Below are 26,001 nucleotides of genomic sequence, written 5' to 3'. Positions count from 1 at the left end.
ATTCTCCTCTGCCCACTTCCATAGCAGAGAAGCTAGGTTCTGCTCTACTACAATGTAAGGTCTTTTAGGACAGGGAATTTTCTCTGTCTTATATTCACTGATATTCACCAAGTGCCAATGCGTCACACAGCAGATAATCAATAAACATTAAACATTAAACAACTGGATGTGATGCCTAGGCTGGAGGCAGGATGCAGATTACTCTGGTCTGTTGACTCCTAGGATTTTTGTCGACCTCAGTAGTTCACAAAGCAAGCATTTGAGGAGGATGGGCAATGTGAAATGGAAAAGAATAACCTTGAAAGGCAAAAAACTTCTTATTGCACAAGCTATTCTAGATCCATTTCCTGCCCTAACTCTAAATAGCTGGAGAGAGTTAATCTGTGCTCTTTGGGGTGAGGACTATTTCTTTTCTGTCAGCAGCCTAGCATGAATTATTGTAGGGACTCTTAAAAATGAAAGAAGAAATCTATGAATAAATTAAGGTGCTTTTGGTAATCTCATTATCACATACCCTCTTTACATATTCCTTAGAGTTGTGACCATTAAGATCCCCCCAAAGATTCCATAGTCACTTGAGGTGTGCAGAGTAGATCATATGGGTATTTTGTTTTAGTGCAAAGGCTAGACAACCTGGCTGCATGCCAAACTTTTGGCTAAGCTGCATAGAGCATGAAGAGGACCTGCCAGGAGGAATTTGGGTAAGAAAACAAAGCAAAATAATATGCTTTTCTTTCTGCGGACTTAGCACCAGCCTAGGCAAGCCTTGGAGAGGGAGAATTTGAATGGGTCTTTGGCAGGACATGGACAACACAGCTCTGTTAGTGATTCAGGGGACCTGAGTAAAGCACCCCTGCATCTCAGCTTCCCCATCTGTAAGCTGAAGAGGCTGGACTAGATGATTCTTAACAGCCTTTTCGGCACTGACACTGCAGTGGATATCTATAAATTTTGCCTACCCAGTATACAGCCTTCCCTCTTTTTGGTAAGAGACTCCTTTCCTTTTGTTAGCTTATGTGGTCAGATGGGCTGATTGTACTGCTGAATTCAAGGTCGGGGCATGTGACCCAGGCCTGGATAATAGGGGAAGCGGATCCCCCAGGTGATGACAGCCACCTGGGTCTGACCTGGCCGGAGCACTTCCTTTCCTTTAGCCACTGTGTTACGCATATGGGCATAGGCCCTAGATGCTCCAGTGTGTCTCCATTCTGAGACTTCCAACTGGTAAGGAAAAGAATGTCTATTTTTGCTAGGATTGCTGAAGAGGACAGGCTGTTGGTACCTATCCTGCCCCTATCAGGGGAGAGCTTACTTGATAATGGAGCCAACACTGAAGAAAACAGAGCCAGGGAACAGAGGAGCAAGACTGGGTCCTGATCCCGATAACAACTGGAACCCCTGGATACAGCTATAGCTGAAATCAGTTACCTGAATACTTCTTAATTACAAGAGCCAATGAATTCTATCCCTCACTCATTCATTCAATTTAAGGTAGTTTGAGTTGTGTTCTCTATTGATTGTGACCAAAGGAGTTCTGAGCAACAGAGAAAGCTCTGTGTTGCTTGAAATCTCAGTAAGAAGAAGCCAGAAGCAAAACACTACATGATATATGATTCCATGTATACAAAGGTTCAGAAAAGGCAAATCCATAGAAACAGAAAGTAGATTAGTAGATTGCTAGAAGCTGAGACGAATGGGAAGTGACTGCTAATGGGTACTGGGTTTCTTTTTGGAGTGATGAAAATGTTCTGAAATTAGACAGTGGTGATGGTTGCATGACCCTGTGAATATACTAATAACACTGAATTACATCCACCACTTCAAAATGTAGACTTATGGTATGTAAACTGTATCTCAATTAATAAAATAGAAAAAAATTAACTACAGCCATTGGAGAGCCTTCAGGGGGTGAACACGAGCACGTGATCCCCTCACTTTCCTTGCTGTGAAGGATAGAAGTTACCAAAACAAGAACTGCAGAATTGGAAAAAGCTTTATTTCAGGGAATTACAAAAGGTGGTGAAATACAGGGCAAATGGAGCACTAGTATAATCTGGCATGACACAGGATGGCCACTTGGTTTTGTTTTCTAACTACAAACACAAAAGAGGATCTCATTATTTAAGGTAAGACACAGTATGCATAAAACTACAGATCACTGGGCTAGAACCCTTCTTTTAATCTAGAGATTATGAAACTATTGTGAGACAACTAGTGTTAACACCCTTTGAGCTGTAGCATCCACTTGACACAAAGTTCCTTTGTTTCATTTACCAGATGACCAGGAATCATATACTAGTTTGGCTGCAACCATGTCTTCTACCGCCATTCCTGGAATGGACAGAAATTTGGTTTAACTTTTGTCAGAACAACTTTTCCCCAAACAGCCCAGGTCCCAGAACCAGCAGTTCCCTAATACAGTGCCCATCAGGGTAACAAGGACTAAGCACCCAGAGGTGAGTTCAGACTTGAAGAGTCTGTGAAGGGTAAAACAAGACAAGCAATGCTCACCAAAGTTCAGGGGGTCAGAAAACTTTCTGTAAACAGCCAGATAATAAATATTTAAGGCTTTGCATGCCAATTACTTGCAGTTACTCACCTTGGCTGTAGTACACGTGCGGCTTTAGACATCAGGTAAACAGATGAGCCTGACTGTGCTCCAGGAAAACTTTCTTTATGGACACTTTAGTTTGAATTTCTTATAATTTTTATGTGTCATGAAATATTCCTTTCCCTCCCAATCATTTGAAAATGTAGACACCATTTCATTGTGGGCTGTACGAAAACAGATGGTGGGTTGGGTTTGGCCCACGCTCTGTAATTTGTTGGACCTTTGGTCCAGTCCAAACCCTAAGTCCTTCAGCAATTCCCCCTTTACCTTATAGTTTTGGGCAAATATTCTTAACCTTGAATGGGAATATGTTCTTAAAGGCAGGGGCTGGATTTTATTTTTGTAACTACCACTGTATACAGTATGGAGCTTGATACATAGTAGGTATTTAATATGCATCTGCTAGATGAAGGGATGTGCCAGTAAACCGACCCCCAAAAGTGAAAAAGTAAAAATTGCTCAGGACTGTAGATCAGGTTTCCAGTGCTGTGTCTCCTGAAGGGGGCCAGATGACCTCTGATCTGCTAAGGAACAATGAAACTCTTTCAGACTCAACTAGAACAGTGTGATGTCTCTGAACCAGGCTCTAGATAAAGCTTATACTGTGTTTGCCTGTCTTTCTATGCATGAAAAATTAAAAATATATTTAACAGATGGTAAGACATAGATATATTTTGACTGGCATGGGTGCTGGGTGGGCAGACTACTCTTAATACTCTGTCAAGCGTTAACACTTTGGGTGCTTGATCATTAAAACATATGTAAGGTCTGGCTTGGAAGGAAAGTTATGACCAACCTAGATAGCATATTCAAAAGCAGAGACATTACTTTGCCAACAAAGGTTCGTCTAGTCAAGGCTATGGTTTTTCCTGTGGTCATGTATGGCTGTGAGAGTTGGACTGTGAAGAAGGCTGAGCGCCGAAGAATTGATGCTTTTGAACTGTGGTGTTGGAGAAGACTCTTGAGAGTCCCTTGGACTGCAAGGAGATCCAACCAGTCCATTCTGAAGTAGATTAATCCTGGGATTTCTTTGGAAGGAATGATGCTAAAGCTGAAACTCCAGTACTTTGGCTACTTCATGCAAAGAGTTGACTCATTGGAAAAGACTCTGATGCTGGGAGGGATTGGGGGCAGGAGGAGAAGGGGACGACAGAGGATGAGATGGCTGGATGGCATCACTGACTCAATGGACGTGAGTCTGGGCGAACTCCGGGAGTTGGTGATGGACAGGGAGGCCTGGCGTGCTGCGATTCATGGGGTCGCAAAGAGTTGGACACAACTGAGCGACTGAACTGAACTGAAGGTCTGGCAAGGGTGAGGGGCTCGGGCAGCAACTATTTACCAACCATTTTGAGAGTACTTCAATATTTTAGATGTAGGAGCTGAATATTAGCTCTGTTACCATATGTGTCCATTTCCTTAAAATGGGAGAGCTGGGCTGAGAGGCAAACCAGCCGAAGAAGGGAGCCCCTTCTTTGATGGGCTTCTGCCTGTGCTAACTCAAGGTGGTTATGGTGCTCCCCATTGAAGACCTTCTTAAATCAGCAAGCAGAAAGTTAGGGAAGGAGGGGGAAAAAAGGTCAGGCTATACTTCCTGTCTGGGTTGCCCTCATGTTGGGTCTCCCTGTTATTTATCTTAAGCTCCTTGTTTTTAAACACCTTTTTCTCCTGCCCCTCCACCTTTGAAGGATATCTTCCTCTGAGTTTCATTTAAATCAAAGTCTAAATGTTTTAATGCTGATGCTTGTTATGGGCAAATCATTTTATACACACATACCACTTAATTCTCACAAAAACTCTAGGTAACAGGTGGTGAGAAAACTGACTCAAAGAGGTGAGATCATTTGCCCAAGGATGCATGTCTAAGGAATAGCACAGAGGGGAATCCAACCCAGGACTACCCAGTTCCAGCATTCACGGGCTTCACCACTATGCCAAGACGTAAATAATTGACCTAAGTGATAGCCTGCACAATGATTCAGTTATGGAGCCTGCTGACTCATTCCTCTTCCCACCAATGGGTAAACCTACCTGTGTTCTGGTTAAGTTTGTGCCCTGGGAGCAATGACTCTTACCCAGAGACTTGAACACGGTAGTTTTCTCACAGTGGGCTGGTTTCACTCCCTTCACCACTTCTCCCAGCTCAGCGAAGATCTCGGCCTGTCAAATGAACACATGCTGACCCAGGTCATGGAGTTAATATGGCTCAGGACCAGCTTCTGAAGCCAGGACAGGATGTCCCTGACCTGGATAAGGGATAACTTAATAAAATGACCTTCTGTAAACTGAATGATGTCAGGGAGGAAGACTCTCCCTTAAATCTTTTTTGGGGATGAGAAGTGGGTTCATCTGCTTTTGTGATACCATGACTGCAGAAATACAAATCTGCAGCCAGGGGAATGTCCTGCCAGGACACTGTATCAGTGAAGAAACAGGCCTGTTCTTATCTGAACACTCATTTTGGCAGCCCCCTTCTTACTGCTATGCCCTGGTTATGAAAAAAAGGTCTGAAAGCAGTCAACACTAGTTCTGATTTGTTGGCCATACTGGGAAAGTTTCCAGAGGCTCCTATCTTCCAATCCTACTGCTTTACAGGACAGCCCAATCCGATGGAAAAGGCCATCAAGCTGATCTCTTAAGGCAAAGGGAACAGGAAAACACATGCACCACATAATGGCCACATTACTTTAGAAGGGAATTAGAAAGGATGGAAAGATATTTGAGTTGTCACCCCACAAAGAGGTGGGAGTTACGGAGATCTGGAGCAGGCCAGAGAGAAGGGGGTATTAATGAAACCCTGGGGTCTGGATGAGGACAGTCAGACATCAGCAACAGAAGGAGGCTCACCCCTGACAAGAGGACATCTCCAGACTCTTTCAGGGCGGCCTCCTGGGAATCCACATACAGCACAGCCTGTTTCATGAGCTCGTCATCCAGCTCTCTCCAGTCCGGTCTGCTGGCGCCGATAGCTAAATGACAGCAAAAGAGACCCTGAGCCTTGAAGTAGTCACAGGGGATACTGCAGGCTCCAAAGAATGAAAGGGGAGGGGAAAAGGAAGTGACAGAGGACACGTGGGAACAACTGTGGAATGCCTCATTTCCCCAGGCCAACTCCCTCCCAAACAACAAGACTGAGTTCACTAATAAGAATGACACTTGGCATTTTCTCCTTTCCATTTCATGTCCATTCTCATTAATAAAAAAGTATTTTGAGGCAACTTAGCATTCATGTACTGTGTGCCTACTATCGCTGGGATGTTTCACACATACTATTTCAAGTCCTCACAAGTACATTACATGTCTGATTCCCATTTAAAAGGTACTCAAACTGAGGCTCAAAGAAGAGGTATGTGCCAAGGTTATATATCCAATAAGTGCATCTATGACTCTAAAAGAGCACATGCCTTTCATGCTTCTTCTGCTTATCAGGAGCAGCGACTTCCTTACACAAACCCTAAAACAGAGACATCACTTGGAGCTTATTAATACCCCACACTCCTCTATCTTCTGTCTGTCTGCTTGCTCTTCAGTCATTCCCATTCCTCATTCCCAACCACTTTTCTCACCTCATGAGAAAAAAAAGCCCAGTGTCAGGGTCACAGAGGAGCCCCAGTAAACAGGAAACTGGCTGCACCCCAGCACCAAGGTTTCACGTCCTTTCCAGAGCCCAGAACCATAATGATGAATCCAAGGAATCATGCCTCCTGGCACTGGGACATAGGATAATGCTGAGACTGAATCAAATACTTGCAGGACCAGGAAGGTAATGAAAATGAGAAGCATTGGTCAGAAGAACTGGATTAGAAATGGTGGAGACCTCAGTACAGAGAAGAAAGCAGGCCCTTCTAAAGGGGACACTATTCTGCTCAAGCAGAACACTTGCCATGTAAGAACGCAGGGCCACTCTTAGATAGCCCTCCCTCCGGCCTCCTGCTCCTTTTGTAAAAAGAGAAGCAGGAAATCTATTTGCATGTGTTATTTCTTGGTTTTCAGAACACTTAACACTCTATGGCCTAAACAAAACATATCTACTAGCTGGATCCAGCCCATGGCGGCCAGTCTTTGGAAACGGCTATAAAGCTTTATACATATATAAGGCAGCATTTGTAAGCCTTCTCTCACTGCCATCCAGTTTTCTCTACTTGTTCCCTCTCCTGTTGTTCTCCCACACTCTAATTGTCAAAGACAGTGATGCAAAATGTCCATCCTGAAGGTTGTTTGTGTGAGGAGTTCTATAGAACAGAAGCACCAACTAATGAAGCTTGTAAATAAATCATAAGCTGGTGGGAAAAACCCTAGCCTCTCAAGCCACCTCTTCTGATTGCACTTGTTCCCCCTAATTTGGAGCATGGTGAATTCTCAAAGGGTTGCATAAGGCCACTCAAGCCAATGGAGGTGGTCCAGGAAGCAAAGGGAGGGGCCTGACTCAGGCTGGGCTTTGGCCTTCCTTCAGTGGGGTTACATTGAGGAAGAGTCAGACACTGGCTGGTGGGATGCCGAGAAAGAATGAGGGGCATGCAGGGATGGGTGGAATTGGGCCTAACTCTCAGCCAAGTTGTAAAGTAAGTAAAATCCATTGTTGGTGTTTCCCTGTCAATTCCACTTGTAACATACTTTTCTTAAGTATATTTACTGCCTCTAAACACACAAACCAATTTTGTCTTTAGACCAGGGAAAGATACCAGACTCCTCAACTCAAAATCAAGTTAGCTCTTCCTAGAGAGACATTCGAAGTGTGAGAGGTATAAAACATGAGGGAGATTCTCTGTTGCTATCTTTGAAGGTAGAGTGTCCACATGAAAAGAAATGTGGACAGCCTGCTGGAGCTGAGAGCAGCCCCGAGGAAACTTGCATCCTTGTCCTACAACACAAAGAACTGCCACAACCATGTGAGCTGGGGAGAAGACTCCAAGCTCTAGATGACATTGCAGCCTGGAAAACACCTTGCTTTCATCCTGCATGAGCAGAGGACTTAGCTAACCCATGTCTAGACTCCTAACCACAGAAATTAAGATAGCAAATATGTTCTACTTTAAGCTGGAAAAAAAAAGTTCAACTCAGTCTTATTGAAGATTCAGCTCTTGTCCATTTTATCCAGAACTGACTTCTCTTGAAGTTCCAAGTCCTTCTAGAAATGGTCTTACTGTTCGAGTCTGGCTTTATGAACAATAAGACCTATCCCCTGGATTCACATTTATAATATTGGTCCCATACAGGCTGAAACCTTCAATTTTCTATGGCCCATTCCTCAATCATACACTCACATATGATTGAACTTAACCTTTAGCTGGAACTATCTAGCTCATCTATTTGTTTATTGTCTACCTCCCTTCTCTAGAATGTAAACAGCAGGAAAGCAGTGACCTTGATGGCCGGTTTACTTTGGCTTCCCCAGCATGTAAAACAGTGCCTGCACCATGGTAAGGATTCAACACACATGTGTGAAAGAACAAATAATCATGATACTTGGTCCTTGCACATGTGTGCAGAGATCTTAGAGTTCACCCTGCGTGCCTGTCACTAAAACATGGGGCACTGGCCCCGTGTTTAAATTCTCTAGCCTTCAATTGCTTGCTAATCAGACTCCAGTTTTCTTACTAAAAGATAACATAGAGCATCATTCAAGATCTTAGGCTTTGAGGGTATATTGCCTCAGTTCAAATCCCAGCTTTGCCTCTAAAAACCTTTGACTTTGGGCAAGTTACTTAATCTTTCCATGCCTTGGTTTACCTACCATACAGGGGTCATGCTTACAATAGTTCCTACTTCATAAGGTTGTTTTCAAGATTCAGTGATATAGTACATAACAAAGAATTTAGAACAGCACCTGCTAGAGTAAATATTTAATACAGACCAGATCTTGCTATAACCCCCAGGGTCATCTAAGGATCTTCAGGAGCCCAAGGAACTCTTATGTTTAAAGTCCCAATTATCCTACCCCACATATGAAAAAGCATTCACATAAATGCATTTAGTCACATAAAATGTATTTTGTGCTGTAATTAAAAAAAATTAATTCCAAAGTGTTGGTAAGAACAAGTGAGTCATTTGGCTTTTGTAATTAAATTTCATGACATTTAAGAACTGAGTTATAATTGATCGTTTGCCATATTATACTTTATAAAATTTTAATTAAATTTATTAGTTTTGAGTTTGTGATTTTTGTTTCATACTTTGGAGTGCATACTGTTTCTTTAAGGTTCAAATGTTTCTGAGGCCAGTAAAAAGCTCAGGCATTCTGCATGAGTAAAACAACTCTGCAGATGCAGCCCCTTGGTCCAGTCAAGGGAGAGTCTGGCCACCCAGTGTTCATGGAGCCACTCTGCTTACCATTGATGTGAGCCCCAGGCTTCACCCATTCACCAAACAAAATGGGCTCTGTTGCCATGGTGACTGTGATGATCACATCTGCCCCTGTCACAGCCTCCTGGACCGATGAACAGATCCGCACTTCTCCTGGCACTGTGTTCACAAACTTCTCTGCATTTTCTTTGGTGCGGTTCCATATTCTCACCTTCATTCAGGGGAATAAAAGGGACATTGGTGCTGTGATTATTTGGCTGTTTACATTTCATCAAACCTAGGAGTTACAAAGAAAAGTTGAACTACTCTAGGGTTAAGGCTGCAGTTATTTAAATCATTCCTTACGGTGAATGAACATTTGTCTAGGCCAGATTTGAAAATGACCTTTCTCTACTCCATTTCCACGTCAGGAAGTGGGGAGGTTTTTTCTATTCTAGCTTGAGACACACAGCCTCCGTAGTGTAATAGCTATTATATAGCTTAGTGATTAGCAGAGCAAATTCTGGAGCTAGACAGGTTTAGAATCAAACGTTGCTCTGTCACTTACTGTTTCTGAAGCTATTTAACCTCATTCAGCCTAAGTTTACATGTGAAAGTGAAAGTGAAGTCGCTCAGTCGTGTCCGACTCTTTGCGACCCAGTGTACTATAGCCCACCAGGCTCCTCCGTCCATGGGATTCTCCAGGCAAGACTACTGGAGTGGGTTGCCATTTTCTTCTCCAGGGGATCTTCCCAACCCAGGGATCGAACCCAGGTCTCCCGCATTGCGAACAGATGCTTTAACCTCTGAGCCACCAGGGAAGCAATGCAAATCATAACTGACAAGGTCAGCATCAAACTCACAGTTTATGTTTGGGACTCTGTAAGGGAGTCATAACAGGTGTGAGATTAACAAACAGGATGTGCAGTGCTGTGCATGGGACAGCTTGATCTCTGAAGGATACGTAAGGAATTAAAAATTGGAAGGGTTTCAGGAGTAAATTGGGACTTACCTGGTGGCTCAAATGGTAAAGAATCTGTCTGCAATGCAGGAGACCCAGGTTTGATCCCTGGGTTTGGAAGATCCCCTGGAGAAGGGAATGACTACTCTCTCTAGTATTCTTGTCTGGAGAAGTTCATGGACAGACGAGCCTTGTGGGCTAGAGTCCATGGGGTCACAAAGAGTTGGGCATGACTGAGCAACTAACACTTACTTACAGGAGTGAATGATGCAGCAGAGGAGAGGTCAAGAATAGTAGCTACAATTAGATTCCTGGGAAGTGCCTGCAGGGAGAGGGTGGTCACTGGCATCACCAGGAAGTGGGGACTTGCTAGCTTGTTTAATATATTTTAATGTCTGCGGTGGCAGTTGTCAGCCTTCAGTTGAAAATAAGGCCTAAAGAAGCCCTCATAAATAATGAGTATAGAAATAAATGTTATATGTGAATAAGTTCATTAATTAAGGTGAAAACAGTATAATAAGCCCAGTTATAAGAAAATGATTAACCACACTACTGTTCTTGATAGAAAACTATGAAATACTATACAAATATGAGGTAATCTGGAAAACTGATGTTACAACATTTGGTTAAAACTATTAAAACTATGATTAAAAGATTAATTATTAAAACTATATTATAAGAAGTTAATATTCAAAAAATACAAAGAACTTATAAAACTTAGTATAAAAATAAACAACCTTATTTAAAAATGGGCAAAGGTTCTCAATAAATATTTTTCCAAAGAAACTATTAAGTCCACCATTCACATCACTATTAAATTAGAAATCAACTACAAGGAAAAAATTGAAAAAAACACAAACAAGTGATGGCTAAACAATATGTTACTAAACAACCAATGGATCACTGAAGAAATCAAAGGGGAAGGAAAAAAGCACCTAGAGATAAATAAAAAATGAAAACATGATGATCCAAACCCTCTGGGATTCAGCAAAAGCAATTCCAAGAGGGAAATTTATAGCAATACAAGTTTACCTCAGAAAACAAGAAAAATATCAAATAAATAACCTAACCTTATACCTAAAGCAACTAGAGAAAGAGGAACAAACAAAACCCAAAGTTAGTAGAAGGAAATAAGTTGCAAAGATCAGAACATAAATTAAATAGAGACAAAGAAAACAACGGGAAATATCAATGAAACTAAAAGCTGGTTTTTTGGAAAGATAAACAAAATTGAGAAACCTTTAGCCAGACTTATTAAGAAAAAGAAGACTCAAAGTAATAAAATTAGAAATGAAAAAGAAGTCACAACTGACACCGCATAAATACAAAAGATCATGAGAGTACTACAAGCAACTATATGTTAATGAAATGGACAACCTATGAGAAGAGGACAAATCTCCCAAAACTGAATCAAAGAAGTAGAAAATATGAACAGATCAATCGCAAGCAATGAAATTGAAACCATGAGTAAAAAACTCCCAACAAACAAAAGTCCATAACCAGACAACTTTATGGGTGAATTTCATCAAACATTTAGAGAAAAGCTAACATGATCCCTCTGAAACTATTCCAAAAATTGCAGAGGAAAGAACACTCCCAAACTCATTCTATGAGGCTGTCATCACCTGATTCCAAAACCAGACAAAGATGCCACAAAACAAGAAATTATAGGCCAATATCACTGATGACCATACATGCAAAAGTACTCAACAAACTACTAGCAAACTGAACCCAATAATATATTAAAAGATCATACACCATGATCGAGCAGGACTGATCCCTGGGATGCAAGAAGTTTTCAACATTTGCAAATCAGTCAGTGTGATACACCACATTAACAAACTGAAGAGTGAAAACCATATGATCATCTTAGTAGATGCAGGAAAAGCTTTTAACAAAATTCAATACCCATTTATGATAAAAACTCTCCAAAAGTGAGCATAGAGAGAGCATACCTCAACCTAATAAAGGACATATATGACAAACCCACAGATAACCCAGTGTTGAAAAGCTGAAAGCAATATTTTCTAAGATCAAGAAGACAAGGATGTTTACTCTCACTACTTTTATTCAACATAGTTTTGGAAGTCCTAGCCATGGCAATCAGAGAAGAAAAAGAAGTAAAAGGAATCCAAGTAGGAAAAGAAGAGATAAAACTGTCACTGTTTGCAGATGATACAGAAAATCCTAAAGATGCTACAAGAAAACTATTCGAGCTCATCAATGAATTCAGTAAACTGCAGGATACAAAATTAACACACAGGAATCTATTGCATTTCTATGGGCTAACAACAAACGATCAGAAAGAGAAATTAAGGCAAAAATCCCATTTACCATCACATCAAAGGGAATAGAATATGTAGGTATAAACCTACCATAAGAGGCAAAGACCTGTACTCTACAAACTACAAGATGCTGATGAAATAAATAAAAGATGACACAAACAGATGGAAAGATATACCATGTTCTTGGATTAGAATAATCAGTATTGTTAAAATAACTATACTACCCAAGGTAATTTACAAATTACTCATGGCATTTTTCATAGAACTAGAACAAAAAATTTAAAAATTTGTATAGACACACCAAAGACCCTGAATATCCAAAGCAATCTTGAGAAAGAAAAATGGTGCTCAAGGAGTTAGGGTCACTGACTTTTGACTATACTACAGAACTACAGTAATCAAAACAGTAATGGTAATGGCTTAAAAACAGACATATAGATCAATGGAACAAGATAGACAGCCCAGAGATAAACGCATCCATCTATAATTGCTCTCTAGTGCAGGAGGTAAGATGATGCAATGGAGAAAAGACAGTGTCTTCAATAAGTGGTGCTGGGAAAACTGGACAGCTACATTTAAAAAATTAAATTAGAACACTTTCTAACATCACACACAAAAATAAACTAAAAATGAATTAAAACCTAAATGTAAGCTTAGACACTATAAAACTCTTAGAGGAAAACATTGGCAGGACACTCTTTGACATAAATCACAACAATAACTTTTTGGGTCTACTTCCTAGAGTAATGGAATTGAAAACAAAAAACAAATATGACCTAATTAAATTTAAAAGCTTTAGTATGGCAAAACAAACCATAACAAAATGAAAAGATAACCCACAGAATGGGTGAAAATATTACCAAATGAAGTGACCAACAAGGGATTAATCTCCAAAATATTCAAACAGCTCATGCAGCTCAATTTAAAGAGAACCCTGTTAAAAAATGGGTAGAAGCTCTAAATAGACATTTCTTCAAAGAAGACATACAAATGGCCAAAAAGCATATGAAAAGATGCTCAACATCACTCATTGTTAGAGAAATGCAAATCAAAACTACAATGAGGTATCACTTCACACTAGTCAGAATGGCCATAATCAAAAAGTCCACAAACAACAAATGCTGGAGGAGTATGTGCAGAAAACGGAACCCTCCCACACAGTGGGAATGTAAACTGGCGAAGTCACTATAGAAAACAGTTTGGAAGTTCCTTAAAAAATTGAAAATAGAGCTACCATATGATCCAGGAATCCCACTCCTGGGCATATATCCAGAGAAAACCATAAATTGAAAAGATACATACACCCCAATGTTCACTATAGCACTATTTATAATAGCCAAGACATGGAAGCAACCTAAATGTCTATAGACAGATGAATGAACATAGAAGATGTGGTACATACATAAAATGGAATATTACTCAGCCATTAAAAGAATGAAATAATGCCATCTGCAGCAACATGGATGACCTATATATTACCATACTAAGTGAAGTAAATCAGAGAAAGACAAATATCATATGATACCACTTATATGTGGAATCTAAAAAAATGATACAAATGAGCTTATTTCAGAAACAGACTCAAAGACTTCAAAATCAAATTTATAGTTACCATAGGGCACAGGCTGAGGGTGAGGGATAAATTTGGAGGTTGGGATTAGCATATACACACTACTATATATAAAGCAGATAATCAACGATGACCAACTATATTACATGGGAAACTTTACTCAATATTCTGTAATAATTTGTATGTGAAAAGAATCTGAAAAACAATATATATATATATATATATAAATCATGTTTCTGTATACTTAAAACTAACACAACATTGTGACTCAACTATACTCCAATAAGCAGCTCATACAGCTCAATATTAGGAAAACAAACAGCCCAATCAAAAAATGGACAGAAGACCTAAAGACACTTCTCCAAAGAAGACATACAGATGGCAAAGACAAAAGATGCTCAACATCACTAACTTTTAGAGAAATGCAAATCAAAACTACAATTAGGTATCACCTCATACCAGTCAAAATGGCCATCATCAAAAAATCTAAAATATAAATGCTGGAGAGGATGCAGAGAAAAGGGAACCCTCCTACACTGTTGGTGGGAATGTAAACTGACACAGCCATTATGGAGAGTCCTTTAAAATCTAGGAATAAAACTAGCATATGATCCAGCAACCCCACTACTGGGCATATACCTTGAGAAAAAAATAATCAAAAAGACACCTGTAGCCCAGTGTTAACAGCAGCACTGTTTACAATACCCAGGACCTGGAAGCAACCTAGATGTTCATCAATTGATGAATGCATAAAGAAGATGTGGTACATATATACAATGGAATATTACTCAGCCATAAAAACAAACAAATTTGAATCAGATCAGTTCTAGTAAGGTGGATGAACCTAAATCCTGTTATAAAGAGTGAAGCATGTCAGAAAGAGAAAAACAAATATAGTATGTTAACACATATATATGGAATCTAGAAAAATGATGCTAATGAAACTATTTTCAGGGACGGAATGGAGATGCAGATATAGAGCATGGACTTGTGGACACTGTGTGGGAGGGAGAGAGTGGCATGAGTTGAGAAAGTAGCACCAACATACATAAAATATCAGGTGTAAGAAGAGCAGCTGGTGAGAGGTTGCTGTGTAGCACAGGGAGTCCAGTCTGGCTCTCTGTGATGACCTGGAGGGATGGGATGGGGGCAGGGGAGGGAGGCTAGGGAGAGAGGGGATGTATGTATAATTTACACTGTTATATGGCAGAAGCCAACATGAGATTGTAAACATTTTTTTAAATTTAAATAAAAAATAGAGAACAAAAAACTACCATATGATCCAGTAATTCCAGTTCTGGGTATTTATCTGAAGAAAACAAAACAGTAAGGCAAAAAGCAGTAGGTACCCCCATATTCACTGCAGAATTATTTACAATAACCAGGATATGGAAACAACCTGTGTCCATCAGTGAATAAATTGATAAAGCAATTGTCATGTACACACGCACACAAAATGAAATATTGTTCATCCATAAAAATAATGAAATTTTGTTAGCTGAGACAAAAATGTGTGGATCTTGAGGGTTTTTATGCTACGCAAAATAAGTCAGACAGAGAAAGGCAAATAGTATATGATCTCACTTATATGTGTAATCAAAAAAACCTCAAATGAATGAACAAAGAAAATAACTGAGAAACTAATATATACACACAGAGAACAAATATACATACACAAGAGAAATACATACACAAATATATATACATAAGAGAAACTCCTTGTGGTGATCACCGGAAGGGTGAGGGAGGAGCTGGGGATGAGTGAAATAGATGAAGGGCATTAAGAAGTACACACTTCTAGTTATAAAATAATTAAGTCATGGGGATCCAATGTGCAGCATAGAGAATACAGTCAATAATGCTATAATAACTTTGTATGGTGACAAAGGGTAACCAGATTTATCATGGTGACCATTTTGAAATGCCTATAAATATCCAATCACCATGATGTACACCTGAAACTCATATGATACTGTATGTCAATTATATCTTGGTGAAAAGCATAAAAAATCATAAAACTATGTTATGAAAAGCAGATGAGAGAAGACTAGAAATGTTAACTACTTGACTTTGAAAACAGATAAAAGGGGATTTTTCTTTTTGTTTTCTTCCTTATATTTTCATTTCTCAAAGCAGAGGTACTGGTTCTATCATAAAAAAATCACACCTTAAATCTGCCCCACCCCTCTCACACACATAGAGAAAAAATCAAATATAAGCAGTATCAAGTGTATCAAAAATAACAGGAAGCGTGAGCCAGGCAGAATGGGGAAAAGTGGACTGATGTCTAGGCTTTGAAGGGGCACGCTGTGGCCTCCTGCTCTCCAGACCTCATTGTCAGTTCCTGGATTCCTAACCCTTGAACACTTAAGGACCCCAGATTCTGCTAAGAGAAGCAACAGAAAGGGGCCAAAAGAAAAACTGCATGTATGCCACGGATATAATACAATCCTTTAAGTAACTGCATAGGCTCTGTGTACCTAGGTGTACTCTACAAACTGAGAAACTGGAAGAAGTGACTCAGGCTTTCCCCCCAACTCTTCATCTCCAATGGGACTTTCACACAAGTCATTAAAAGAATGGTCTAGATGGTTGTACTCCCAACCTGACAATTTCAGCATAACTTATGTTTTAACAAAGGAGTACAGAGAAATGTCACTGCCTCTTCCTCCCCACATCCCCCACCTCCCTCCCTGGACTTACCTCCTTAAAGAAGAACTGTTCTGTGAAGATCTCATAATGGCTGTAAGCCTGGACCCCAGCTCCAAGGATACACAACACTTCACTGTTGGGAGGTTTCAAAAACTATTTGAGAGAAAGGAGATAGAAAAGATCAAGAGAGACTCTTGAAGTCAGGAGAAGATCAAGTACAGTTTGAGAATCAGGGGACCTTTATTCAAAACCTCTCAGGCAATCAAGGAGATGTCATTTTGTATTTCTATTTCCACTCTGTATGGTGCGGGAGGGAGAGAAAAGCCTTAACTGGGTACATAATATATACCAATGCTTAACCTTCACAATCTCTTTTAGTCCAGACAATTGACCCCATGCGCTAGATGCTCCCAGTTATCCTCTTCTTACAGATAAAGAAATTGAGGTCCAAAGAAGTTATGTAACTTGCTCAGAGCCCTGTAATTATTAAATGGCACAGTAGGGCTCCAACACCTCATCTTTCATTCTCCAATGCCCACATGCTTTCTCCTGTGCTACCCCATCTCAGGGACATGATAAACCAATCTACTTCTCAGAGCTGTGAGTTGCTTTTGGAATCCATGAATCCTTGTGAACCTAGGTTCTCAAGCTATATTTGCTGTGCCTACTCTCTGTTGATCCTGTCTCAGCCTCTGTCTTCCTTTAAAGAGGAATGTAGAGATGGCATTTATGGGACCTCCTCAGGGTATGTGTGTGTCTTTATTTGGGGGTGAGGTTGTATGATCAGCTCTCCAGTAAAGTCTTTCTGACCTCTCTAATAGAATTTACCACTTCATAGCACTTGTTTGTTTACAAATTTATTTTCCTGTACTTGTATGTAAGTTCCATTAAAACAGAGACAGTCTTATTTGCACAGAATTGGCACATATCTACTCTTACCTATGAGAAATAGAGCAGGGTTTCTTGACCTCAGCACTACTGATATTTGGGCTGGATAATTCTTTGTTGGCAGGGTTTGGGTAGTTGGCAGGTGGGAGGGCTGTACTGTGCACTGAAGGATGCTTGGCAGCATCCCTGGCCTCTGTCCATTAGCACCCCCTATGCCCTCAGTGGAGAGTGAAAAAGTTGGCTTAAAGCTCAACATTCAGAAAATGAAGATCATGGCATCCGGTCCCATCACTTCATGGGAAATAGATGGAGAAACAGTGGAAACAGTGTCAGACTTTATTTTGGGGGGCTCCAAAATCACTGCAGATGGTGACTGCAGCCATGAAATTAAAAGACGCTTACTCCTTGGAAGGAAAATTATGACCAACCTAGATAGCATATTGAAAAGCAGAGACATTACTTTGCCAACAAAGGTTCGTCTAGTCAAGGCTATGGTTTTTCCTGTGGTCACGTATGGATGTGAGAGTTGGACTGTGAAGAAGGCTGAGCGCCGAAAATTGATGCTTTTGAACTGTGGTGTTGGAGAAGACTCTTGAGAGTCCCTTGGACTGCAAGGAGATCCAACCAGTCCATTCTGAAGGAGATCAGCCCTGGGATTTCTTTGGAAGGAATGATGCTAGAGCTGAAACTCCAGTACTTTGGCCACCACATGCAAAGAATTGACTCATTGGAAAAGACTCTGATGCTGGGAGGGATTGGGGGCAGGAGGAGAAGGGGATGACAGAGGATGAGATGGCTGGATGGCATCACTGACTCGATGGACGTGAGTCTCAGTGAACTCCGGGGGTTGGTGATGGACAGGGAGGCATGCTGCGATTCATGGGGTCGCAAAGAGTGGGACATGACTGAGCAACTGAAATGAATGAATGAAATGAATGCCCTCAGCTGTGACAACCAAAAATGTCTTCAAACATTGCTAATTGTCTCTGGGGTAGTTGGTCTCTGGAAACAGTTGGTCTTAACTGTTTCCAGTTACGAACTACTGGCATTGAGAAAGGACATCACTTGCTCTCAAATCATCCATGTTAAATAAGACTGTCTTCTGTCTTTTCTCTACTTCATTTAATAAAAGTTGATCTTGATCTGCTCTGTATCAATAATTACCATTATTGAGATTCTGGAGTGCAACCTTAAAAACAAAAGTGTTTTTAATCATTAATCACTAGCAAAAAGGAGTCTCAAATATTAGCAGATGATTAGAGATTCTCTCTCCTGCAGCTGCACAGGAGAGATACCATTTTCTGCCATCAACTATAGTTCAAAGAAACTTGATTTGAAAAGGTTTCCAAATGACAATAACTTATGTTCCCACTCAGTAAGGAGAATTAGGTAATTTTTCTTTAACTAAATAATTTTTTTTTCTGTTCTCAGTTAATATAAATCTATTCTTGGAAGTACATGTGGGCTTCAGAAATTGTTGCAGTTTCCTGTTAAAGTAACCTTTAACCTCTGAGAGTAAATCTGTAATTCTGCTTGCTTGTCCTGCTTGACACGTTGCTTCCCTGATAATAATGTTATAACTGACATCTCTTTTCCTAAATGGTATAACATTTATGATATTTATTAAATCATAATAGGATTGGTGCCACTTCATTCTTTTCCTAGAGCATACAGATAATTAAAAACATATATATGAATCAGCTATGTTTCTTAAAGAGTTTGAAAGACTATGTTTCATTTGCATTCACAAGGCCTTGCGTGGTCTGGCCCTCTGGTCAGCCCAGCTTCCCCCCTCTGGACATACTCTCTGCACCTCTGGTCTTTCAGGCAAGAAGCCTCCTTGCTGCTCCCCAAGCACACACGCCTTTATCAACCACAGGGCTTTGCTCTCCACAGGTTCTTTCCTTTGCCTGGAGTACTTTCCCTTCTGCTCCTCACAAGTAAATCCTATTATTATTCTAATGCAAGCTCAGCTATTTTGGATCTCAGTTCCAAATCGAAAAAGGAGTACGTCAAGGCTGTGTATTGTCACCCTCCTTATTTAACTTATATGCAGAGTGAAATGCTGGGCTGGATGAAGCACAAGCTGGAATCAAGATTGCCGGGAGAAATATCAACAACCTCAGATATGCAGATGACACCACCCTTATGGCAGAAAGTGAAGAAGAACTGAAAAGCCTCTTGATGAAAGTGAAAGAGGAGTGAAAAAGTTGGCTTAAAACTCAACATTCAGAAAACTAAGATCATGGCATCTGGGCCCATCACTTCATGGCAAATAGATGGGGAAACAATGGAAACAGGGACAGACTTTATTTTCTTGGGTGCCAAAATCACTGCAGATGGTGACTGCAGCCATGAAATTAAAATGACGCTTGCTCTTTGGAAGAAAAGCTATGACCAACCTAGACAGCCTATTAAAAAGCAGAGACATTACCTTGCCAACAAAGGTCCGTCTAGTCAAGGCTATGGTTTTTCCAGTGGTCATATATGGATGTGAGAATTGGACTATAAAGAAAACTGAGAGCCGAAGAATTGATGCTTTTGAACTGTGGTGTTGGAGAAGACTCTTGAGAGTCCCTTGGACTGCAAGGAGATCCAACTAGTCCATCGTAAAGGAAATTGGTCCTGAATGTTCATTGGAAGGACTGATGTTGAAGCTGAAGCTCCAATACTTTGGCCACCTGATGTGAAGAACTGACTCATTTGAAAAGACCCTGATGCTGGGAAAGATTTAAGGCAGGAGGAGAAAGGGACAACAGAGGATGAGATGGTTGGATGGCATCACCGACTCAATGGACATGAGTTTGAGTAGGCTCCGGGAGTTGGTGATGGACAGGGAAGCCTGGTGTGCTGCAGTCCATGGGGTTGCAAAGAGTCAGACACGACTGAGCAACTGAACTAAACTGAAGTGAAGCTCAGCTAACTCTCACAAAAGAAATGAAAGTCTCTCAGTTGTGTCTGACTCTGTGACCTCATGGACCATACAGTCCATGGAATTCTCCAGGCAAGAATACTGGAGTGGGTAACTGTCCCTTTCTTGAGGGAATCGTCCCAATCCAGGGATAGAACCCAAGTCTCCCTCATTGCAGGCGGATTCTTCACCAGCTGAGCCACAAGGGAAGCCCATAAGCCTTGGCAAATCCCACAGCCTGGAGCAAGACACTCCCCCCACCCCACTTTTTGTTTTGCTCCCCTTTCATTCAATGTATCTGTCAGGACTGTAGTTTTCACATTAACTGGTGCAATCTTTAGATTAATATCTATCTCCCCAAATGTACTCTGTGCTCCGTGACTGCAGGTTCTGTATTTGGTTTTAGTCACCATTCTATGTCCCATGCTGAGCACAGGACCTGGTGCCTGGTGGGCACTTAGGTATTTGCTGAATAATTGCATGTCAAGAATAAACCCTGATACGCATTGTCACCCTGAGAAAGCATGCCAGAGTCCCCAACTCAGGATATGTGCAACCCAGACGCAAAGTTACAGTGTCCATCAAACCCAAGAACTTCCTAATACTTGTCCTTCTCCCGAAAGCCCTAAATAAAATAGAAGTGATGGAAAAGAAAACATTCTACCCCTATAGCACAAAAAGTAAAATAAATCCTTGCTCCTTATTGAAATAGCTCAACCGAGTCCCTAGGAAAAAAGTGGTGTAGTTTAAGCCTAAGCTCTGAAGCATCAACTCAATGATTCTTAACATTTCTTGGAGTGCATATTTTTATCCATTCAAAAAGCACAGTGTAACTGAGAGCTGGGTCTAGAAGAATTAACCTGGTTGATCATCAGAATTAACTAGAAAGCATAAGAAACTAAAACACTTTGGCCTTACATTCAGAGATTTCAATTCAATTTTTTGAATTAAAAAAAAAAATTTCCAGAGGCTGCTGCTGCATAGCCTGGGCTGGAAACTATTGACCTGGGACAAGAAGACCTATAGCTACCTGTGCTATCTGACTTCAGGAAATCTTAGTCTCCATTTCTTTCTGCACAAAATGAGGCCAGTAATTCTTGCTCTGCCTTCCTCACACAAACCCCAAAGTAAGTTGAGACAATGGGTTGAAAATTATTTTGGAAAAAATCAAAGTCCTTTTCAAATATAGGGCAATATTGTTAGAGTCCCTCTAAGTTACCAGGGAACATACCTCAGAGTCCCTTGATTACTTTAATCTGAGTTGGGTCTGGATATAATTAAACAAACAAAAAACAGTTCCTCAAGGTACATACTGTAGTCTAATCCCTTGCTACATAATTGCCAGATTTAGCCCCACATTCTTCCCTTATCATCATGTGTTTGCTATTGCTACTGCTAAGTCATTTCAGTCATGTCCGACTCTGTGCGACCCCATAGACGGTAGCCCACCAGACTCCCCCGTCCCTGGGATTCTCCAGGCAAGAACACTGGAGTGGTTTGCCATTTCCTTCTCCAATGCATGAAAGTGAAAAGTGAAAGTGAAGTCACTCAGTCGTATCCGACTCTTAGCGACCCCATGGACTGCAGCCTACCAGGCTCCTCCATCCATGGGGTTTTCCAGGCAAGAGTACTGGAGTGGGATGCCATTGCCTTCCCCATCATCATGTGTTTAGAAGACCATAAAACACTCACAATCTGAACATCTGGTCTTTGCTGCTCCAACCCTCCACTGGACCCCACGTTTCCTTTCTGCTTAGGCCTCATAAGTCAGCACTCCCAGATCTTTAATGTAAAAGATTCCAGACTCTAACTGTTCCTATCCATACCTCTTCTTTTTCACCCTAACCTCTAAAAATACTGTTCTTCTTGTAGGATGCCCTTGCACTGCTTAGAAACATTATCACCTGTATCACTTGTCATTCCTTTTGCTCCTACCCTCCTCCTGTTTCAGTCACTCACTTTTTTTTCAGTCTTTACTCAAATGTCACCTCAGTGAGGTCTTTCCTTGATAATTTTAAATGCCACTGCTTCCCAATACCCTCGATTCTGCTTTATTTTCATCCTTCTAACTGGTGGTGTGGGTGGTGGTTTAGGAGCAAACCCTAGCCTATTATTAAACTCAAAAAGGGTTTGTTGTTGGTTACTTTTTTTTTAAGCAAATCATACTATGAATTTCACTTTTTATTTTATTGTCTCACCAGCCCTGTGTATATCACCCTCTGTTTTGTTCACTACCACATCTCTGACATTTAGAACAGTGCCTGATACATGATAGGATCTGAATGAATACATTTTTCTGGCTCGGATATGTTGTCCCCTCTGCTTTTAGTGTAGTCCTGACCCTGGCCTATGGGGCAACCACACTGATTTGCCAGGAACAGTGTGGATCAGGGGCAGGAAAGCAGTCTGGGAGTCAAGAGGTTAAGTTTTAAATTCCTGCTCTGCCACTTATTAGCTGTGTGATCCTGATCAACTTGCAAAACCTCTGTGAGTCATATTTCCTATACTTGGCAAAAGGAGATAATCATCAAGGCTGGTGTGATGATCGGAAAGAGCACATGTAAGGTACCCAGAATCTTGGGCTCATTATGGTAGCCAATCATTTCGTGAATCACTGTGCTCATCTGATATCCTACATTTGGCATATGGTATTTCATCTATGCCCATAGAAAATAAAAATGTTCCTCACTTCTACTTAGACCTTCAAATTTGAGCTACTCAATTCCACCCACCAGCTTGCACTAATCTTACCTTGGTGGCAATGGCAGACACTGCAGCTGTTCTCTTTGCAGTTATGACATTTCCATCCATGACCTTGGAGGAAAGGAGAGACAGTGAGCAAGGGGCACCTGGATTCACCACTTAAGCAGAGAGAAGATGCTCTAAAAGAGTTAGCCCTAGAAGCATTGTGTGTGTGTGTATGTGTGTGTGTGGGTTCAGTTGTGTCTGACTCCTTGCGACCCCATGGACTGTAGCCCACTAGACTCCTCTGTCTATGGGATTTTCCAGGCAGGAATATTGGCTGGAGTGGGTTGCCATTTCCTATTCTGGGAAATCTTCCTGATCCAGGGATCAAACCTGTGTCTCTTGCATCTCTGTGTCTCTTGCATATTGGCAGGTGGATCTTTAACCACTAGTACCTGGGAAGCACCAGAAAGCATCATAATAGTCTGCAAGGAGAGTGTTTTGCCTGGAACCAATTCCTCCACTTATAAGAAATGTAACTTTGAACAAATATCTTAATCTATAAGTACTTTGTTTTTCTACCTGTACAAACAAAGATAATGGCAACCATTCAGAGGGTCTTTGTGAGGTTTAAAAGCATTGGCAAAAATGAAGACATTTAACATGTGGCCAGCCCTCAAGAAATGCCCATTTGCTTTATTTGCCCCAGGATTCTCAAAGTAAGTCACCTGACATCTGTGCAAGGGCCCTGAAACTCTACCTCAGTGGCTCTCAACTCCTCCTGCAGACGTGGGTAGGTTTGTGAAGATACTGATGCTCAGATATATCCTTAGGCTAACTGAATCTGGATCACTAGGGATAGGACCCAGACGACATTGTTTTTAAAATCTCTCCAGGTGGTTCTGAATTATACCTGGCTAGTAATAACCACCATCCTTTGTTCTGCTGGCCTCTGTTTATATTATTCATCTCAATTGATCCTCATCACGTAAGTAGCAGTATTCTCATTTTATGGACAAGGAAGTGAACTGCTTGGCTATCAGTCAGATTCAGGAAGAATTTCAGGCCTTGTCATTTAGTTCCAAAGCCTGAGGTGGTACCAATTTCCTGTGTAAGCACTCTTGGTAAGTAGTATGGATGCCATTTCCATTGGGTGAGCAGAAGTTGTCAAGAACTAAATACTCTTTTCAGAGGAGTAATACATAGCCAGCTTCCTTGGGGAGCCTGAAATTCTGAGAAAATTTTAGAGGAAAGTTGTCAGAACTGAATGAGATCAATTTCTCCTGACTGGCACATAATAAGTGCCCAGTAAGTGGCAATTAGAAAGGCAGAGGAGCATAGTCTACTATGCTAAGACAGTATAGGCCCTGGGCTCACACAGAGTAGGTATGAAGTCCATCAATGCTCCTGTTAGCTATGTAAACTTGGCAATGTTTGGCATAGTTGCTCTTTGACTCAATTTTCTCATGTACAAAATGGGGTAATAAAATTACCTCACAGAGTGGTTTTAAGAATTAAAAGCATTAATACATATGAAGTATTTAGAACAGTGTCTGACATACACAAAGTAATTCACAAATACAGACCACTACTATTTTTTTGATATTATCATTAAATGCTAAAACAGGTCACTGTGTACCCCTTAGAAAAAACTCCCAGGTATTAGAGAGCGCCCAGGTATAGGACAAGATCACTACAAGAATGACAAGATCATTACTTCCGCAAGTTCACACACTAGAAGCAGCAGTGGTCTCTGATGCTGGGTTACATCCTCAGGCAGTCCTAGAAACAGATACACAGTCACAGGTAATCTGCACAGTCACTGGCATCCAGTCATTCAGAGAGGGGCATAGGTGGTTACATTCAATACTCCCCCTTGCCTAAATTCTGAGCCTAGCTTTGTGCACAGGGGCCCCCACTAAACTCCTGGGCAGGGAGTTGCTCACCGCCAGAAGGGAGCCATTGCTCGGCTGGAAGAGTAGCACGGTAGCCTGATGAGAGGGGACAGTGGAGGTGCTGCTGTGGCCCTCGTAGAAGGTGACCAGCTTGGTGGTCAGGGCGTCCTCTGCTGCACTGTAGGCAGGCATGACCCCCAGGAACCTAGAAGAAGAGAGGGAGCAACTTGAACCCCTTCCCGTCGATGCTGAGACATCCTGTCACGTCCCTATGTCCCTTTCTTTCTCTTTCCCCACTCATTGCCCTACTGGCCTTCTCCCTCCTTTGTCCCCATTCCTCTGCCGTTGCCTTTAGCAGTGTTCAGAGTACGTTCGAGTCCGCCTCTGGATGAGAAAAACCACCCCAGTTCTGCCACTTACTAGCTGCCATAACCTTGGGTCATTCGCTTCACCTCTTGAGTCTTCGGTTTTTCCATCAGCAAATAGCTGCATCAATAGCCACGTACAACATATGGAGTGTGTTGAATGAAACCAGATAACGGCTTTAAAGCGCCCACAGTAGGTTGCACAAATTAGGTGAAAGGTGTTATTAGTAGGGATTAAGGAAGCCCTCCTTTCTTTTCTCCTGCTGCTTCCCTTCTCACCCCTCCCCTTCCTCCTTTCCAGTTTCTCCAGCCCCGGACCCGGCCTTCCTCACTTACCCCCTGTGCTTGGCTACTGGCACCACGGTGCGCACAGGCTGCACGACTCCTCCGTCGGGGCCGCTGGAGAAGTTGGCCAGAGCGGTCTCCAGAGGCGCGATGAGCAGGCTGGAGCTGCGGAGGTGGTCCTGTACATCAGCCGCGCTCAGGAACACCGGCCTCGAGCTCATGTCGCCGCCGGACTTCTAACCTCAGAGCGCTCACGGTGATCCGCGTTTCTAGTGCTGTGCTCTAAATGAGAGCCGGGGAAAGCTGGGAGCGCTGCCGCCTACAGGTCACCGCCCAGCTCGGAGGGCGGAGCAAAGCCGTTTTCCTCCCACCTCCATCTGCAGGATTGCGAGAGTTGGGTCCGCTCCAGTCGCGGTTTCCCCTAGGTTGGAGTTGAGGCAGCGGGCAGGCTTGGAGTTGGTATCCTTGGGTCCACTTTCTCAATTCCTGTAGTTAGCTGTGGTCACATTCCTTGCAAAACGTGTTAGTTTGGCTCCCCACTTATTTCTTAAATTATTGCCTACATCTTAGGAGGTCTTGGATGTAAGGCGATAGAAGGTTATTAAAAACCA

General features: G+C 41.6%; 1 protein-coding gene across 1 annotated transcript; it reads right to left on the bottom strand.

Moving 5' to 3' along the window:
• Window positions 1-1,975: 1,975 nt before the first annotated feature.
• On the bottom strand, window positions 1,976-25,707 carry CRYM (crystallin mu). Its single transcript, XM_006052274.4, has 8 exons — window positions 25,442-25,707; window positions 24,792-24,945; window positions 22,912-22,974; window positions 16,413-16,514; window positions 8,942-9,125; window positions 5,459-5,580; window positions 4,687-4,771; window positions 1,976-2,331 (listed from the first exon to the last, which is right to left on the bottom strand). Exons 1-8 carry the CDS (start codon window positions 25,609-25,611, stop codon window positions 2,267-2,269), a joined length of 945 nt encoding a protein of 314 aa, XP_006052336.2. The 5' UTR covers window positions 25,612-25,707; the 3' UTR covers window positions 1,976-2,266.
• Window positions 25,708-26,001: the final 294 nt, after the last annotated feature.

Source organism: Bubalus bubalis, chromosome 24 (genome assembly GCF_019923935.1).
Source record: "Bubalus bubalis isolate 160015118507 breed Murrah chromosome 24, NDDB_SH_1, whole genome shotgun sequence".
NCBI lineage: Eukaryota > Metazoa > Chordata > Mammalia > Artiodactyla > Bovidae > Bubalus > Bubalus bubalis.
This window is presented reverse-complemented; position numbering and strand designations above follow the sequence as displayed.